This window comes from Dipodomys ordii, unplaced genomic scaffold (assembly GCF_000151885.1).
Source record: "Dipodomys ordii isolate 6190 unplaced genomic scaffold, Dord_2.0 Scaffold9, whole genome shotgun sequence".
Taxonomy (NCBI): Eukaryota; Metazoa; Chordata; class Mammalia; order Rodentia; family Heteromyidae; genus Dipodomys; species Dipodomys ordii.
In genome coordinates, this window is record NW_012267225.1 from 23,262,997 (window position 1) to 23,283,316 (window position 20,320).

Genomic DNA, 20,320 nt, shown 5'->3' on the forward strand with positions numbered 1-20,320 from the left:
ACACCCTGTTGGTCTCACATCCTCCTTTGGCTATTTCCCTATTCCCTTTTGTGGCAAAACACTTTGCTAGAGCTGCCTGTATCTACTCTTGGGCCTATAATAGGTTCTCACCCCACCATCCTTTTGAATCTACTCCTCTGATGATCATGTAAGGTATATAAGACCTCCAGGTCACAAATCCAACAGACAATTCTTATGACTTCCTTGGCTGTCCTTTCCAGAACCTATGAAAGAGCCTTTAGCGGATCCAAAATCATTTTCTAGGTCTCTTCCAAGGGAGCCTGCTCTTTGTCTCCTTTTTGAGCCCGGCTCTCCTCCCAACCTCTAATGCTTTAGAACTTTAAGCTGTTAGTCTGTGGACCTCCCTGCTTACACTGAGCCCCTGACAAATCTTGTCCAACTCTCTGGAAATTTCCAATTCTCCATTTCATCTTTCTTAGCATCAGCTTTCTCTCTGAAACCTAGACAAATGTGTTTCCCTGCTTGGAGACTTTTCTTGAGGCTAGTAAAGCCTTTTTTCCCCACTTCTCTCCCAGCTCCCCAAATGGCTTTCTGTTTTGTTCCTTATTCTCAAGGCTTACTAAGGCTCCCCTGTTCCGCACTTTCCCTGACTCTCCCAGCCTTGGTGCACTCACACCTAGGTGCCACAACTACCTCAGTGATTGGGCAGGGGGAGGGGGGGAGGTCCCACTATCTCTGGAATTCTAACTCTCTAAGCCTACAAGGCAGGTTTGTGCCTGCCTTGTGTCTCTTGTCACATGATAACTTCTCAGCAAGGGATCCCTGACCACTCTATGTAAAGTAACACTGCAACACAGTACTGTTCCCTATCGTTCTTTATTTTATTATTATTGTTTTTGGAGGGTCATGGGGCTTAAAATCTGGGCCTGCGCATTGTCCCTGAACTTTTCAGCCCAAGGCCAGCACTCTACCACTTGAGCCACATCGCCACTTCCAGTTTTCTGGTAGTTTATTGGAGATCAGAGTCTCATGGACTTTCCTGCCTGGGCTGGCTCTGAACCTCAATCCTCAGATCTCAGCCTCCTGAGTAGCTAGGATTAAAGGCGTGAGCCATCAGTGCCTGGATCCTATAGGTTTTTAATACCTTTCGTCTTATTTACATTTTTTGTAACATTCATCATTATCTGACATTGGAGAAGACATATGACTGTCTGTCTTCTCTATTGGAAAGAAAAGTTCATGGAGATAAGGCTTTAAACATCTTCTTTTGGGGGGCCATGAGTAAAATATTTACTGGATCAATGATTAAAACCTAATACTTGTGTGCATGCGTGCACACACGTGCATGCACACACACATACACATACACCTTGTTATTCTAGCAGTAACAAAAAAATTGGAGGTAAAACTACATCTAAAGTATTATGTTTCTGACTTGTAACCTAGAAATAATAAAAAAAAAACCAACAAACACAAAAGTTGCCCAGTAGTACACTTAACATGAGAAGCTTAAAGTAATTCTTAAAAGAGTAGCTATGTCTCCCTTGATGTTAGGCTGATTTTCAGCCGCTTTGATTTGAAATCTCTTCTACAAACTATTAAAAATAGGTAAAAGGATGTGGGGGGGCTTTATTTCAAATCCTGAAGTTATTAGAACTTTGCTAAAATGGATCCTTTTCTAACGAAAATGACATGTCCAACTGACAAGGCACCTCTTCCATCAAAAACTGAGAAAAAGGTCACAAAGTGATAAAATACATGTGACTACAGAACTGAACAGAATTATTAATACTGGTGTTCTCTAGAATATGATACTAGTTAGACAATATGAAGTTGAAGACAGCTCCTGAAATATTTTTATATTTTATTTTTTTAAATAGTTCTGCCAGAAAATTACCTAATCTGAATTTTCCCAGTTTTCATAAAACAAATTTCAATGCATATTAAAAAGTGTTTCCTCAAGAGATATTTTTTCTTTGTTGCCACAAAAAAAAAGTGTTCCTGACTCAAAGCATTCAGTGATTCACAGCAAGCTGAGTCTATTCTCTCCTACTCCCAAGTGACCTCCACTAGTTGTTCTACGTATTGTTACATAAGAAGCTTTGAGTTAAGTTCTGAAACAAGACATCTGGGTAACTTTGTCTCCAGCAGCTTTTCTTATACTTTCTTGGTTCATGTCTCTCTGAACAACTCACCAATGCAAGATTTGGAATTCCAAATGAAAGGAGGGAGGAAGGGTGAACAAATACAAATACAGACATTATAATCAAAATATATTATGTAAAAGTTGAACTATATAACTTTGGGTATAGGTGGGTTGGAGAAAGATGAGAACAATGGAAAAGTAACATAGATCAAAATGCAATGTACTCATCTGACCTGTGGAGTTAAAACACATTTACACAACAAATTAAAAAACAAACAAAACACAAATAGACAGGTGATGGTAGCTCATGCCTTTCATCCTGGATACTTAGAAGGCTGAAATCTGACAGTCATAACTGAAACCCAACCAGGGCAGAAAAGTCTGTGAGACGCTTATTTCCAAGGAACCACCTGAAAGCTGGAAGTGGAGTTGTGGGTCAAGTGGTAGAGTGCCAGCCTTGAGCAAAAAGAGACAGTGCTCAGGCCCTGAATTCAAGCCTGAGGACCAGCACAATAAATTAAGTAAATGAATGAATGAAATAAAGCTTTGTGAGTCAAGGCAACACAGCTACATCATTTTAAGAAAGAAGGAAAAGTCCAGAGCCAAAAGAAGTAGTAGATCTTTATTTCATTCTTACTTTAAATTCAAAAGAAAAATCTATACATAAACTAATTATATGACAGCAGGAAAACTACGTTTTATTCTGCCTTCTAATGCTACTATTCTACTGAGCATAGTAGTGGATGCATAAATGAATAAAGAATATATCTGAAGCAGAGTGTCAGTGGCTTACACCTGTAATTCTAGCTACTGAGGAGGTTAAGATCTGAGGAACCCCATGAGACTCATTCTCAAATAAATTACTCAAAAAAAGCCACAAGTGGCACTGTGGCTCATGTAGTAAAGTGCTAGCTCAGGGACAGTGGAGACCTTTAGTTCAAACCCCACGACCAGCAAAAAGACAACAACAACAAAAAGAATATATCTGGAATGAACAAAGACCATAGCATAAGGATCATGATACCCATGACTACCCATGACTCATGACTACCCACCTTGCATCATTTCTGGGTTGTCATGAGTCAGGCTGACTTCCTTAAGTAGCATGGCACTGCTTTTTCATCTTCTAGATGACTAGGAGGCCACAGGAAGAATTGCCATTGCTTCATCTCAACCCTCCCACGTTGTCTGAGCTAACCATAAACCTACACACACTGCATACTTTGTCAACACTGAAGAGTCTATTGGGGATCACATCTTTAAATATATATATTTATTTCTCAATGATTAAAATTTAAATGCATTTAAACATCTATTCTAGATCTTTATTTTAGATTTCTACCAATTTCATCATGTGAAAAATTATAAACACACACACATGTACATGTACAAATGTTCACATAAGTTGGAAGTTGCTTCTTACCTGACTGAAAATGATTAAAATTCCTCCAGATTTTTCCCTAGAATATAGATAAAAGTCATCAGATATATAAAACTTTTTGACTGAGGTAAAATTTAAGTTAGTGAAAATGACATACTTTGCAAAGTGTCTATTGGCTCCATTTTCTCCATGTTTTCCTATTTTGATACAATCTCTCAAAGGAATCTGGATAAAATTTAGAGAAAATATAGAAAGCAAAGATAAAATATACAAATAAAAGTTACAACATGTTTCTCTTCACACTTAAAATGTATTTACCTTAATGATGGGCTGGGAGATTTTATCTGGTTCAAAAATAACTGATTTTGAACATATTTTTAAAGATCCTCTGATTTTCCTAGGAATCACAATAGAAGAGTCACAAATTAGTAATGATATATATACATATATATATATGTATTTTAACTAGAAAGTAGACTCTAAGACATTAGCTAATAAAAATTCAACAACATGATTAAAAAGAAAGGTATGACAGGGGCTGGGAAGGTGGCTCCATGGTAGAGTGCGTGCCTCGCATGCATGAGGCCCTGGGTTCGATCACCACATAAGGAGAAAAAGCCGGAAGTGGTGCTGTGACTCAAGTGGTAGCATGCTAGTCTTGAGCTGAAGAGCTGAGGGACACTGCCCAGGCTCAGAGTCTGGAAACCAAATAACCACCACCTCCCCTTATCTCCTCCACAATCCTAGAGGTTTGAGAAATTTGTGCATGTTGTAATATTCCAACTTTATTGCTTTATTTTGTCTTCACAACTACTCCACAAGGAAAATTAGGGACCAGGAACATTAACAAATGCTGTATCTACCATCTTTTTAGTAAATTCTGTTGGCTTTCAATTCTACATATCTGGAAGAACTATTTATAGAGCAATACTAAGCAGTTAAAATGGATTAAGAAAAGAGTTTTTTTTTAAATGATAGAAAAATTAAGTTTGAATTTAGCACATAAAATGCTTTTGACAGTGATTTTGGTGAGAAACTCCAGAAAAAATTTTCACTATAATTAAGCATTTTTAAGATTATATAGCAACTATTGTAATATCAAATAAATGCTGTACGGACTTTATCATATCTGGGACATTTATGTGCCTTTAATAAGTTTGGAAAGAAACATACCCAAGTATTTCTGGAGCAGCTATTAGTTTTTGCTAAAATGTATCATCTTCCTGAATCGAATGAAAATTTACACACTTTATTTTTCTCTTATGGATCAAACCAAGACAATTGTTTATTATGAAGTTAAAAGCTAGGTTAGGAGATAATAAAATTTAAGTTAAAAAAATTCACTTCGTGTTCAGTTTCCAAGAATAGGTTTTATCTATAGGCATAATTTTAAAGACACTTTGTTCTTTAAAATCACTTCAATGCCAGTTGGATTTTTTTTTCTCTAGCCATTCACTGGTGTCCTTGAAAATTCCCTCACTTTGTCCATCTTAAGATTCTCTTGTCTCCCTGACTTAACTGAACCAATTGCAGCTGGCCATCCATATCCCAAGTCCAGTATCCACAGATTGAGCCAACATCATCAGATCAATATACATACATACATACACACACACACACACATATATATATATATATATATATACATATATATATAATTCCAGAAAGTTGCAAAAGCAAAACTTGAATTTTCTATGTGCAGAGTATTGTGCTGAATCCATGAGAATGAAGTGATATATAGGCAATGTAATCTATAGGTAACATAATCAAGAGGATGTGTGTCAGTTATATGCAAATATTATACCAGAAGGAACTCAAGAATTTTAGTATCTGTGGAGGTCCAAGAAACAATGCCCTCTGGATACTGGAGACAACTGTATATCCACATATACATATAATTTTAAGTACCTACTAGCTGAAAACTATTTAAACAAAAATAACATTGAAAAATTCGGTTTCATATTCTCAGAATTTCTCCTCCTTGCTCATCTAAGGAAACACACCCATACTTTTGTGGGAAGGAAAATATATGCTTCAGCTTTAGCTTCCCATATTCAGTGCTATACATATATATATATATATATATATATAGAGAGAGAGAGAGAGAGAGAGAGAGAGAGAGAGATAAGATAGATATAAGAAAACTTATCATATTGAAGGTTTATAATTTTTGTCAGAGTTTTTGAAATTTTATGCTACATTTTTTTCATGGTACTTAGTGCATGTACTTTAATACTCAAACTTACCCAATAATAACTTTTTAATATGTTTTTATTGTAAAAATACTGTACAGAAGGGTTACAGTTACATGAGCAAGGTAATGAGTACATTTCCTATCAAGCATTGTTACCTCCTCCTTTGTTTTTCAGTAACTTTAAAATTAAAATTGTAAAATTTATAAACATTCTCAAATACAGACACCTACATATCAATCACCAATTGCATCAGCAATTGACCCTATGTGGTCATTTCTGCTTCATATATACAGCCCTGGGAGTCTTGTTGGACTACAGAGAGGGATGAAGAACAAAGTGATGAGGTCCTATCCTAGAACTTCACAGAAATAAGAATGAGTGCTTTTTTGTTTTAAAAAACACTACATTCTTATTACATTCTGGGTAATAAAGAAGAGTGAAAATCCCTGTGTGATCTTACATTAAATTTTACGAGTATCAGGCAACACAAGTGTTTGGGAGGGTGGAGGCCTCCACAGCTCTCTTACCTTTCCTCGAGACTGCCCACATGCTGAACATAATTAGCTGTGTGCTGCTCAAAGTAGTACTCCTCCAAGTTAAGCAGCAGCAAGGAAAACCTAAGTGGGGGAGAAAAAGACCTTTCTGTTACATTTTTTGAGAGGCTAAGAAGCCATTACCTTTATAATATCTGACATTGCAGTGCTTTTCCAGCCTGTAAGAGACACTTGTGAAACATATACTAAATGACACACTCCTATCTCATGGTTCAAACGTGATGCCAAAAACATGAAATTCTTGAATGTCAGTGGTTAAACCCATAATCCTAACTACTTAGGAGGCTGAAATCCAAAGGATCATGGTTTGAAGCCAGCTCAGATAGACAAATCCATGAGACTGTTATCCCCAATTAACCAGCAAGAAACCAGATGTGGAAGAGTGGCTCACATGGTAGACCACCAATCTAGAGCAAAAAAGCTAAGTGAGAACCTGAGATCCTGAGTTCAAGCCCCTGTACTCCTACCCTGTCACCCACACAAAATTCCTTACAGGGTACTATCTTTAACATAAATATCAAGTTTCATGAAATCAAAATTTGTTTTCTGTCTCAAAAAACTGGTGCTCTCTCACCTATGGAAGTCACTTTCTGTTTCTGCAATTGTTTCCCCATCACTACTGCCACAGATTCCCTTTCAAGATCATGTTTCATAGTGACCTGAATTCTTCTTACTCCCACAATATCACATGCTTTTAAAAGATGGTAACTACCAAATGAACTCTTTGTAACCAATAGTATTTAACAAATAAAACAAGCTGTGCACTGGTGGCCCATGCCTGTAACCCTAGCTATTCAGGAGGCTGAGATCTGAGGATCATAGTTCAAAGCCAGCCAGGGCAGGAAAGTCCATGAGACTCTTATCTCCAGTTAAATACCAGAAAACCAGAAGTAGAGCTGTGGCTTAAAGTAGTAGGGTGCTAGTCTTGAGTGCAAAGCTCAAGGACAGTGCCCATGCCCTGAGTTCAAGCCCTACATACAACAGACAAAAAAACAAACAAACAAGTAAAACAAGTACACTGAATAGAATGAGATTAAGTTCTTTAATAACTGCTTCAAACTTTAAAGGTAAGACAAAGCAATAAGGCAATACAGTCATTCAATTGTATGGATACAGAAAGAAATAGAAGGGAAAGCAGTGTAAACTGACACATCCTTCATTTCACAGAAATACCATAGAACATCCTCAGCATCCAGAAATGTGGAGAAAACTTTCATAGGATGTGTGAGACTTGAAGTGGATGATCTTGAAACTTGATGTGTTGGAGAAAGATATTTAGATTAAATATGGCAGGTTTCATATATGTTTTCTTTCTATACTCCTGAATAACCACTAAAATGTGAACAAAAATATTTTCAGTGGTAAAATTCAGACTAAAGCAAACTAGAGAGACATGGGAGCCACAAAGAGATATGAGCTGATGGATGTGAGATGGAAAGTAGATGGGCACAATCAGTACTTCTCAGAGATGAGACTCTCAGATGCTTATAGTGAAGGTACCACTCAAGAGGAAAACAGTGAAGTCACAGAACTTCCAAAGAGTAGCATAGCAGGTAGCAAGATGGCACTTATTTGTGAAAGGACAGCCGAAGATCACTAGCCAAAATAAGGCAAAAACAAGCAGGAAAAATGGGACTTGAAGGACTAGAGACAATGCAGGAAACAAAAAAGACTAATTGATACCTTTATATAGAAGAAATTATATACGTGATGAAAGATTGCTCATTTAAAAAATAAGCTGACTCAAAAAAAGACTCATAAAGTTAATATTAATGGCTGCAGGAACCAGTTTTACCATGTTAATAGGTAATTTTTATTAACGACCTCTATATTTAAATATGTGGACAAAAAATCATAAAACAGGTTCATTCCAAACATATACTCTCTTTCTCTCTCTCTCTCTCTCTCTCTCTCTCTCTCTCTCTCTCTCTCTCTCTCTCTCCCTCCCCTCCTCTCTCTCTCTAAGAATTAGTCATGATATGAACTTCAGTATAATCATAAGAGTTAGGATTGGGGAAGAATAATCCTCTGATATAACAACTAATTTCTAGGAAGGTTAAATCAGAGGAAGACTTGCTAATTAACTTGCCCCTTAATTTTTAAAATTTCTCAATGATTAGAAACTCTTGCTTGGCCTGGAGCTGTGCAATACTTCCTTCTCTCCTGATCTCCCCATTTCTTCTCTTATAAAAAGAGAAAAGTAAATGTTCTTCAGACACAAAAATGTATAGTTACAAAGCATAAGTCATCTTCAGAGATAATTAGCTCTTCCACAATTAAAATGTAAACCAAAGCCATGTTGGTAAATAAATTGTTGCTTCCTAAATTTATCAATATGTATATTTTGCAAGAAATAGAAACCACAGAGCAGGGATATAATGAAATAGTACTGTTCACAGGTAACAGATTAAGGATTTTTTTGGGGGGGTCCGGTTGTAGAGCCTGAACTCTGGGCCTGGGCACTGTCCCTCAGCTCTACAGCTCAAGGCTAGCACTCTACCACTTGAGCCACAGCGCCACTTCTGGCTTTTTTTTTTCTTCTGCTTATGTGGTGCTGAGGAATCAAACCTAGGACCTCAAGCATGCAAGGCAAGCACTCTACCTCTGAGCCACCTTCCCAGCCCAAGGATTTTTTTTTTAAGTTTAAAAAAAGTAAAATAAGTTTAAACTTTTTAATTGTGTTGAAATTTTTCCATGTAAAATTATCACAATTAAATTTTAACAGTGATTTATAAACAATAATCCATTATTTTTTTAAAACCCAAAGATTCCATACTTTAAAAAGAATACACCCAATCTTTTGTAACAGTATGGTTTCATTCTATATTGTTAAGGAAACTTGTCCCCGCATAGTCCTAATTTAATTCCTGTTAAGAAAAGTGTGGGGGCCATTCTCTTTAGTTAAATTTTCTTCTTGAACAAGTCAACTTCACTAAAAAAAAAAAAAGATACTTTATCCTAAATTCTTCTGTATTTTTAAAGTTCACTTATATGTTTAACACCTAACTAACAACATAAAATAGCACTATTCCAGGCAGCTGTCAGGGCTGGACCTGCATTCACAGCCATATCAAAACTGTGTTGACAAATAGTATTGCCAGTGGATGTAGATTGCTAGTCAATCCCATGCCTAGATTATAGATGTAAATGTGAGGTCAGCTCAAAGGAGATAGTGCTGTCCCCTATCTTCAAGATGCAAATAGGTATCATGACACCCTTGGTTAAACTATACTACAGTGCTTCCACCAGAAAGCTGACTTACCAAATTAAAAAAAAATTATAGCCTCTAAAAAGGATTTATGAGATAAAGTGGTAGAAAAAAGGCACCATCACAATCCTGCCCCTCCTCAGAGGAAGTATCCCCTCTCCCATTAATACACTGACAAAAATGTATGAAAAGATCTGTAGGGACAGAAATAATGTGATTCCTATCCTCATCTATCACTAGGGTTCCAATCAATACTCTCACAACAAAGACAGGTCAACAAGACACAAGTCTAACCAATGTATTTAATCAAAGTTTCATATGATGGAGTCACTTTCAGAAATAAGCTCCACAATCTTTGGGGAAATTATTATATTGTAATTCTTAGGCTCAAAGTAAAATGAACAGCCCTGTAGAAATGTGATTGAACAAAAGAGTAATAGTGAGGGGAAACAAATAGGACTTGTCTATTAAGATTCTTCTTGCTCTTTACAAGTAGCATTCTTTCCTTCTGCAAATGATGGACAGAACTTGTCCAGAATGAAGGTCTTTAAGGGAGAAGACAAACTGATCTTCTTAGGTTTTATGGATTGCTTTGGGAGAGTGGAGTTCCAGTTTCTATGGTTCAGCTTGGGGAAGAAGTTCTGGCTTCATGACTCACTGAGTATAAAACAAAGTAAGCAGGAGATCAGTGAAAGGTCAGAGACCGTTTCTGAGGCTGCTGCTAAGGTTTCCCAGTCTCTCTCAAGTATACAATGTGCCAAAGAATCACACTTTGGGACATAATTTCCTGAGCCCCAACACAGCCAAACAATATTATTCCAACTAATTCTATTAACATCAATTTGCTCTTTCTTGATTCTGCTGCTACGATCACAAAGATATACTTTTCCTATCAAAGTTCAGATGATCAAAATGTACAGCAATTTATATTTTTCTGATCTACTGACAGAACTGTCAGCAGAAATTCCATCAGTAATTTGGCATGACTTTGTAGTGAATTCAGGCTGAAGATTGGTGACAGCTTCCTCTTTTAGTGGCTAATAAATAATTTGGCACATGAAGAATTAACACTAAACCTACGAGTGTGCATGTTCTTCCAGCAGCTCTTAAAATTCCTAGATCCCTGGAACAATTCAGTGGTTCTACACTCAAAGGCTCCCAGGATTTTATGCCAAAAGTCATAAGCCAACAGAGACCTCTACATCTTCATACAAGTTCACTGTGACTTAGTCTCAAAGTGTCATGAACAGAGTGGAAAACAGCATTCACTTTCTCTGTCATAAATCAATGTCACAGCACCAGGCTGGGCTTCTTCAGCAGTTAAGTACTATCTCATTTCAAACTGAAGTAGGGAGACTGGGTCTAACCAGTGCCATCTTGGTCACATGGTTGATGGTAGGGTATGGTATCTTGTCCTCATGGTGAGAGAAGGTGAAGCCCCCACTCTCCAGGTGATGGGCGTGCCCAAATCATTGGAGGCAGGGGCAGACAGTTAGCTGATAGGTTACTGACCCTGTCAGTCCATTCTCTGGGACTGAGAGCTTCCTGTGATCCTGCCACCTGGCCTGACCCTATTTAGGCTCAGAACAGTTCAGGTGTCAGGGTGCCATGCCATGTGTTCATGTCCTGTCTCCCATATCCTGTCTCCTTGGACTCTTCGCCAGTTCCCATGGCGTCCCAATTCAGCATTCCTTTGGAGCTGAATTGGTTTGTTGGTATTGTTCTTTCTTTCCTCTCTGGACTGCTTAACTGTTCTAAGTGTATTTGCAGGCTGCAGGCACTTGTAACAACTGGCTGCCTGCACACCCGCTAGCACTCCAAAATTCTTGCGATCATTTCTAACACATTTATAAGATGATTTCTTTGTTGCTTTGTATGTCCCTCCCCCACAGTATAACTCTGCTTTCACTGGATTTGATGTTGGTATAATTTGTGGAGGGGAAGGGAAAAAACAAATCGTTTAAATAGGGATACAGGTGGACCCATTGCAACAATGAGACGTACAACTTTACAACTTGGGGGGGGGAGGATGGGAAGGGATGGGAAGGGGAAACAAAGGAGGAGGCAACAATGCTTGATAAGAAATGTACTCATTACCTTGCCCATGTAATTGTAACCCCTCTGTATGGTACTTTCACAATAAAAAAATTAAATTTTTTTTAAAAAAAGATTTCAAAAGATTCAACCTCTCAAAAAGTGGCTTCTCCGTTTTTCCCTCTGTACAATAAAATAACTTTAGAAAATTTTCTTTTGGTGTTGTTTTTGTTTTTATGTTTTCAGGGTTTTTTTAATTTGTGGTATTTTTAAAGTTTCTATGTGTGGATTTTACTTTATTGAAGATAGTAGTATGCAGCCTTCTTATGCAATATTTAAAAATTTATAAATTCAGAGAAAAACTACTTGAATAATCATTCTTTATTTGCTTGATTGACTTGTGTAACTCTTCAGAAAAGATCATTTGGATTAGAAACTCTAAATTACTTTTTTTGACAGTTTCACACACTTCTTGGGTCAATATGTTTTGTAGTACTAGCATTTTTCTTTCCTTGAAACTTTCAATTTCTGCTTTTATTCCATATATGGTAGTACCTTTAACCCCTCTGAACCTCACCAGTAAGTAACTTAGTTAACTAAGGTTTTTTCATTGCTAGTTAATTAATATTTCTCTTCAATGTTCAGAATTAAGTTTCCAAGCTCTCTGCATTTAAATACATTAAAACTTCAACAAGGAAGTCAAGAAACTGTAATTAGATCACACTAACTCTCTCAGTACACATTAGTATTGCCACTTCCTTGTTTTCTGATCTATACCAGGTACACACCTACCATTTTTTCTATATACTTAATGTAGCCTTTAGTAACTGAATATTGTCTCAATTCCTCTTTCCAATTAGGTTTCCTGAGGTGTTTTTTCCTTCTGGTCATAAATTCCCATCTAGATGTAGAGCTTTCTTGACATTCAGAACCATTCCCTTCTCTTGATAACAAGTCTTTTATTTCTGCACTGATCTGTTGCTTTTAGCACTAGATTCTAATCTTAAACCCATTCTGTCAAGTTTCAGTGACACTTTTAAAACGCATGTTAATCTTCTTTTGTAATAAAACCCAACTTATTTTATTATATATGTCCTAACCTTTGTATACAGACATCTGATAGACTAAGTCATGTATCCAAATCACTACCCATTTTTTTCATGTAAATTAATGGTCCCTCCTCCCCTGAAGAGGTACCATCTCATGGTTGATCTTCTCCAATATAAGCAATTCCACTATTTCCCCTGGCTTTTGTAGCCTTTCCCTTCCATGATAAGGTTAAAAATCTACCATCCAACTGGACTTTATGAAGTAACATTCTCCTCTAACCGTGCACAACAGTTACTTCTAGCCAAAATACTTCACCTAGCAAAATCCCTTTCATTGACACCATCCATAAAGTTAGCTGTTTCAAATTTCACGTCTCAATCATCTATGAGAAGGTTAAGAAATACCACACCAATCACAAAAGTTGTTAAGTGTTCACCTCAAGAGCCCTGGCCCAAGATAGAGTCTTTCATGAGCCTTATATAAATCAGGAAGCTGAAGAAGGGGAAGTACATTTTGAAGAAAAAAAAATTAGAATATGAGGGTGAAAATCTAATTACTATTATCTAGAGTTATGCTTCTCACACTTTTTGTGTGTGTTTTTGTTAAAATCTGGATTCTGATGAAGCTCTGGGATGGAGCTTGAGACTACATGTGCCTAAAAAGTTCCAGGCATGCTTATCTTGCTGACCAATGGCCTATAACTTTGAAAACCAAAATTCTAATATCATACAAACTAGGTTCAGCCATTCCACAATCATCTACACTGCAGAAAGGCCATGAAAATATATGTAATGACCAGCAAGCCACATGCCTTATATTTAAAACAGAAGCAGTATGTTACAGTGGACAAGGGACCAAACTTGGGTTAGGGAACATCACTGCTAACTTTAGCTCAACCATGAGTGTTATTTTTTTGTCACTGTGTTAAATACAACATGGAAACAACCTAAAGAGAGGAAAGATCTGTTTTGGAGCTCATGGTTTTAGAGGTTCCATTATAAAGGAGAGGATGGAGAAAAATGGCTTAGGTCAATGGAAGCTGAGAAGAAGAGAGAAAAAAGTAACAGTAGCTGGCTATCTCATTCTTTTCCTTCTATCTCAGCTTTCTGTTTACTGGATGGTGCTACCTACATTTAAAGCTATTCTATCCCTATTAATTAAGTCTCCCTGGAAACACCCTCCCAGATGTACCGAGAGGTATGTTCTAATAATGTCCTAGATACTTCTCATTCAAACCAAAAGTTGACAATTGAGATCAATCATCATGTACAACTTCGCTGTTTGATCTTGGTGAAATAATTTTACTGGCATAAGCCTTAGGTTTAAAAACAGGAAATACAGAATAGATTACATCAAGAATCGCTTCAAACTAGAGAATCAGCTTGAGGCAGGATATCTAGGGTAAAGGGACAAGGAAATTAGAAACTGCATCAAAAACTGGTCCAATAGCTGAGACAGAACCAGAAAATAAGGCTTAAAAAATTACTAGAACAACAAGAAATTGTATCAACTGTTCAATAATTCTTCCTTCTCTTTCTGATGTTAAAGGACCCTATGGTAATTACATGAGAAGAGAAAGTTTTTTTTTTTTGCACATGTGACTGGAAATAGTACCTAAAAATAAAATACATAAAATAAAAATAAAGAACAGACACCCATATCACAAGACTATTTGATTTTAAGGCCAACCCAGGCCCTTTGACCCAGGGTTGAGTAATAGTATCAAAACAGTATAAATGCAAAGTTGCTATGTAACCGTACATCTAGGTGAGCAGTTCTGAACTGGAAATTCCTAGTCCAGTGAGAGGACTTTGTATCTTTGGGCTAAAGCCCAGCCCAGAGCCCTTAACTCCCACCTTCTGACAGTTTGTCAGATGGTGGTTCTGGCTTATTCTCCCTCTTTCCTTACTATCCTGCCTTGTCTTTCTAACTTAAATAAATCTGTGCTGGCTGCTACTTGTTAGCCTTCTTTGAGAAGAACTTCAGGATTCATTTCTTCTTTAGTCTGTGTAAGACCTTGGAGGTCATAACAGGCTTGGAAAACTGAGTAGAGAGTTCCTGTCTTCTGGTGGGGAAATCTCTTCTTTTCTAAATATCCTCTGGGTAAAAAACCTATTTGTTAAAAAAAAAGCCTGAGTTTAAAGGCACTAATAAGACTTCATTTCAGGCATTTCAACAATTCAAATGTTCTGATATTGCTAGGAAAAAAAAAGTACTAAAAGCCTTTTGCAAATGTTTGGTGGCTGAGGTGATGAGTAAGTAGGGGAAGTCTCAGAAGTGTGAAACAAGTACCCATGCGTAAACTCAGAAATTGGGAGGGAGGCAAGAAGCTTGTGAGATCATAATGAACTTGAGACCAGCCTGAACCATCATGTTTTGAAAACTGGTCTCAAAAACAAAAATGAAAGAAGTGTGAAACAGGGGCTGGGAAATTGGCTCAGTGGTAGAGCACTTGCCTTGCATGCATGAGGCCCTGGGTTCAATTCCTCAGCACCACATAAACAAAAAGAAAAAAGCCAGAAGTGGTGCTGTGGCTCAAGTGGTAGAGTTCTAGCCTTGAGCTGAAGAGCTGAGGGACAGCACCCAGGCCCAGAATTCAGGCCCACGACCGGACCAAAAAAAAAAAAAAAAAAAAAAGAAGTGTGAAACATACATAAAGTAGAAGACCAGCAAATGTAACAAACACAAACTTTCTGTAAAATGCACTTTAAGCTTAGGCCTAGAAGAATTCCCAAGGAAAAACTTCTAAGAAACAAAAGGCCACAATATAATAGGGAGAAATGGGTAAGAATGATGGATGGAGTGACACTCATCAGGATACACTTTACTTATAACCTAACATTTTGAATTGAAATCCCTTTGTACAGCTACTTAAAAATAATAAAGAATATATAACTAAATATAAATACATAAGGAAGTATAATTAGTGATTTAAGAGTCAGGAAATGAACAAACTAATCAATCAAACCTATACAGCTTTTTGGGCTGGGAAGGTGGCTCAGTGGTAGAGCACTTGCCTTGCATGCCTGAGGCCCTGGGTTTGATTCCTCAACACCACATAAGCAAAAAGCAAAAAAAAAAAAGCCAGAAGTGGTGCTGTGGCTCAAGTGGTAGAGTGCTAGCCTTGAGCAGAAGAGCTGAGGGACAGTGCTCAGGCCTGAGTTCAGGCCCCATGACTGACAAAAAAAAAAAAAAAGCTACATCCAGGGGCTGGGAAGGTGGCTCAGTGGTAGAGCACTTGCCTTGCATGCTCAAGGCCCTGGGTTCGATTCCTCAGGATCACATAAGAAAACAGCCGGAAGTAGTGCTGTGGCTCAAGTGGTAGAGTGCTAGCCTTGAGCTGAAGAACTGAGAGACAGTGCCCAGGCCCAGAGTTCAGGCCCCACAACCAGACCCCCCCCCCAAAAAAAACAACCCAAAAAACAACAAAAAAAACCTATACAGCTTTTATACTATGTATCAGACAACCCATATATATGTTAAAGAAAATAAAATAACTAGGTTATAAAAATGAATCAACTTGGTGTGGTGACACATACCTATAATCCTAGCATGTGGAAGGCTGAGGCAGGAAGATCATGAATTTAAGGCCAGCCTGGGCTGTGCAGTGAGACTATCTCAAATTTAAAAGTTAAAACATTATAAAATGGGCTGGGAAGATGGCTCAGTGGTAGAGTGCTTGCCTTTCATGCATGAAGCCCTGGGTTCAATGCCTAAGCACCACATTAGCAGAAAAAGCCAGAAGTGGCACTGTGGCTCAAGTGGTAGAGTGCTAGCCTTGAGCTGAAGAGCTAAGGGACAACACCCAGGCCCAGAGTTCAGGCCCATTACCGACAAAAAATAAAAATAAAATAAAAAATGATAAAAGAACTAAAACTACAAATTTAAAAATAAATAAAATTTAATCTTTAAATAATGGACAAATTGAGCAGGTGGAAAGAAAAAGTAGTACATTTTAAAATGGATTTATATGAGCACAATGCACCATGGGAAACTGAAGATGATAAATACTAAGGAGGCATTAGGAAACATAAAAAGAATAGGAGACAAGCAATATTCTAATAACTTAGTGCTAAAATTTCCAATTACTTCAGCTTTAGGAACCTCAAGCAGAACAGAAAAGTAGCCTATATGTAGACAAACAGTGAAAGACTACAAAGAGGATGTCTTAAAAGCATCCAGAGAAAAGACAGATGCTTACAAAGAATAATTAGACTTGAACAAGCTGCAGGCTTGCTAGACGAGGAAACCTCTTGCCAAAACTCCTCTGAGCCAGGAGCCAGTAATACTAGCTACTCAGGAGGCTGAAATCTGAGGACATAGTTCAAAGCAAACCTGGGCAGGAAAGTCTATGAGACTCTTTATCTCCAATTAAGCATCAAAAAAAAACTGGAAGTAGCTGTGACTAAAGTGGTAGAGTGGAGCCTTGAGAAAATCTCAAGAGCAGCCCAGATCCAGAATTCAAGCCACAGGACTAAGAAAAAAAAAAAAAGAGTCCCCTGTATCCTGCTATGATTTTAGGTTTCAGGCACCCAATCCTGATCAACTCAAGGCCTGAACTGTGCAACCCTAACCAAGCCAGGGAAAGTGCTAGTGCTTCCTTTGCCATGAGCACAGATACAATACCTCCTGTCCCCACCCTGCCTAGTCACAGGATTTGGGCTTTGTGCCTTGATTGGGGGCTAAAGACAACCCATAGTCACAAATGCTGAGCTTCAGAGAGTGCAGCTGTTCCACCAATGCCCACAGCCTTACTGCACCCTGGTGTAGGATCCAGGTTTCTCCTGGAGTCTGAAGTGGCCAAGTCAGATAGGCACGAGCTGTGCAAGCCACACATGTAGTGACTTTTTCTCTATGCATTTCCCTTACCTAAAGCTTCTCCAGCAAGTATACAGTGTAGTCTCTGCCAATTTGCCTTTGTGGGTACAATATTCAAAACATGCAATGACATATCTAACAAGACTGATTTTGTTGTTGTTGGTGGTGGTGGTTGTGGGGCCTGAACTCTGGGCCTGGGCACTGTCCCTCAGCTCTTCAGCTCATGGCTAGTGCCCTACCACTTGAGTCACAGTGTCACTTCTGGCTTTTTCTGCTTATGTGGTGTTGAGGAATCAAAGCCAGGGCCTTATGTATGCGAGGCAAGCACTCTACCACTGAGCCACCTTCCCAGCCCCAACAAGAGTTATTTTTTGCCATAAAGGCAAACAGTGATACATTCAAACAAATAAAAACATAGTCAGCACACTATCTTCAGATACGAATTGGTGTAACTTCTAAAGGATATTCTTCAGGAAAGAAAGAAAAAACAACTTCATATGCAAGAAAAGCTGAACAAATGCATGTAAAATTATAAAGCACTAACCAGAAAATCATGCCTAGTGAATACATTTAAAGTATAGTTCAAAAATTATGGACAACAGCAAACTATACGTTAAGATGGGATAATAGGAATTAGTTAATCCAAGGTGTTAAGACAGGTGGGTAAAGAGAATAATTAGCTTCAGATCTTAAATATGTTAAAATTCCAAGGGTAAGTACCATAGAAACAGAAACAAAATATGTAATCTCTACACTTTGCAGGAAAAAAAATGAAAGAGAACAAGAAGACTACATTGATTCCAAAGAAAGGACTGCAGAGGGAGACAGGTAAAAGAACAAAGTCTTAAAAAGCAGAAATAAATCCAAATGTTTTTAATAAATATAAGTGGAATAATATGTTGACAAAAATTATCAAAATGAACTATAAAAAGTACATGATATTTAGAAGAAATATTCTTAAAACCTAACACAGAAGAGTTAAAAGCAAAAGGATGGGGCTGAGAAGGTGGCTCAGTGGTAGAGTGCTTGCCTTACATGCATGAGACCCTGGGTTCAATTCCTCAGCACCACATAAGCAGAAAAAGCCCGAAATGGCACAGTGGCTCAAATGGTTAGAGTGCTAGCCTTGAGCTGAAGAGCTGAGGGACAATGCCCAGGCCCATAGTTCAAGCCCACAGCTGGCAAAAAAAAAAAAGATTAAAAGCAAAAGGATGGCTGGGCACCAGTAGCTCACCTTTGTAATCTTAGCTACTTAGGAGTCTGAGATCTGAGGCTCATGATTTAAAGCCAGCCACCAAGGCAGAAAAGACCTGGAGAACCTTACCTCCAATTAACCACAAAAAAAGCCAGAAGTAGATTTGTGGTTCAAGTGGTAGGTAGACCACTAGACTTGAGCACAAAAGCTTAGGGATAGTGCTCAAGCCCTGAGTTCAAGCACTAAGACCAGCACAAAGTAAAATTTAAAAGAATGTGAAATTTTATATGATGCAAATGGATAGGCCTGCAAGAAACTTGACATAGCTCTATTAATACCAGACAAAAGGAAAAATATTGTTTAAAACATTTACAACACTTATTTCAAATTACGTACAACTCTTATTTCCTCTCACACTGTTTGATCATGTGAGCAAAATGAACCCTCTTAGAACTCAACTAATTAAGTGATTCCATAACATTTGTTTCTCAATGCCTGGCATATCCCTACTTTCATAAAAAGTAGGATGAGACATCTTAGAAATGAAAGATTAAACAGGACTATTTTACCTTCTCAAGTGTTCTTAATATAATGAATACTTTAATATATTCATTAAAATAATTAATATGACTCAATTTGTTAGGCAAGCATATTGAGTAAAAGAAATTTAATATCACTAGAATTGGAGGATTATATGCCCAGATGTCTTCTGAAGCAATGTGGCACCTCAGAAATGTTGTAACATTATTAATGGGATCTAGGGTCCCAGCAAATTCATGTTTTGGCTCAAAATGACAGCTTACAAAACACAGCTACATCATGTAGTCTATGACATTATAGAAACAGAACAGTAACTATACATGCCCATGACGGAAACAGCTACAGTCCTATTGCCACATCTAGATATGAAGAAAAAAATTAACAATTACTCTATACCTAGATCTTAAAGTAGATGGATCTGAAATGGCACCCCTTAAGAGAACTTCCTCATCTTCTAACCCACTGGCCACATCTGCCATTTCCAACAAATCCAAGGAATACATGTGAATGTCTTTTTTTGTTGTTGTTGGTTGTAGGGCCTAAACTCTGGGCCTAGGCGCTGTCCCTCAGCTCTTCAGCTCAAGGCTAGCATTCTACCACTTGAGACACAGTGCCACTTTTGGCTTTTTCTGCTTATGTGGTGCTGAGGAATGGAACCCAGGGCCTTATGCATGCAAGGTAAGCACTCTACCACTGAACCACCTTCCCAGCCTACACGTGAATGACTTTTGAAATTATCTTTATTTACCCTCATCAACATCTTCCCAGACATTTTTAACAACTAGTAAAACCAATATTGCTCCTCCTATCTTCATCTTAACCATACTACTACTATACTACATATGAATGGAGTACGTTCTTAATTACTTTCTATTCATAATATTACTAAAACATTTCTTTATGAACATCACCAACAAATAACACCACTATATGGTTATGCAAAGCAGAAGCTTGATAGAAGTGTCAAGTTCAGCAAATAAAATATAGGATGCTCAGTTAAAATTTAATTTCAGATAAGCATACTTACAAAAAAATTTTGGTATTAAGAATTCCTAAATATGGGGCTGGGAAGGTGGCTCAGTGGTAGAGTGATTGCCTTTCATGCATGAGACCCTGGGTTCAATTCCTAAGCACCACATAAGCAGAAAAAGCCAGAAGTGGTACTGTGGCTCAAGTGGAAGAGCACTGGCCTTGAGCTGAGGGACAGCACTCAGGCCCAGAGTTCAGGCTCCACTACC

General features: G+C 37.8%; 1 protein-coding gene across 1 annotated transcript in view; it reads right to left on the bottom strand.

Annotated features, from left to right (window-relative positions):
* The window catches only part of Nsmaf (neutral sphingomyelinase (N-SMase) activation associated factor), a 149,562-nt gene that overhangs the window by 37,924 nt on the left and 91,318 nt on the right, over window positions 1–20,320 (bottom strand). The window contains exons 4-7 of the mRNA XM_013009266.1: window positions 6,211–6,300; window positions 3,807–3,885; window positions 3,646–3,713; window positions 3,531–3,567 (exon numbers count right to left, since the gene is read on the bottom strand). Coding sequence (XP_012864720.1) covers window positions 3,531–3,567; window positions 3,646–3,713; window positions 3,807–3,885; window positions 6,211–6,300 — 274 coding nt within the window. The remainder of the gene's footprint in view (window positions 1–3,530; window positions 3,568–3,645; window positions 3,714–3,806; window positions 3,886–6,210; window positions 6,301–20,320) is intronic.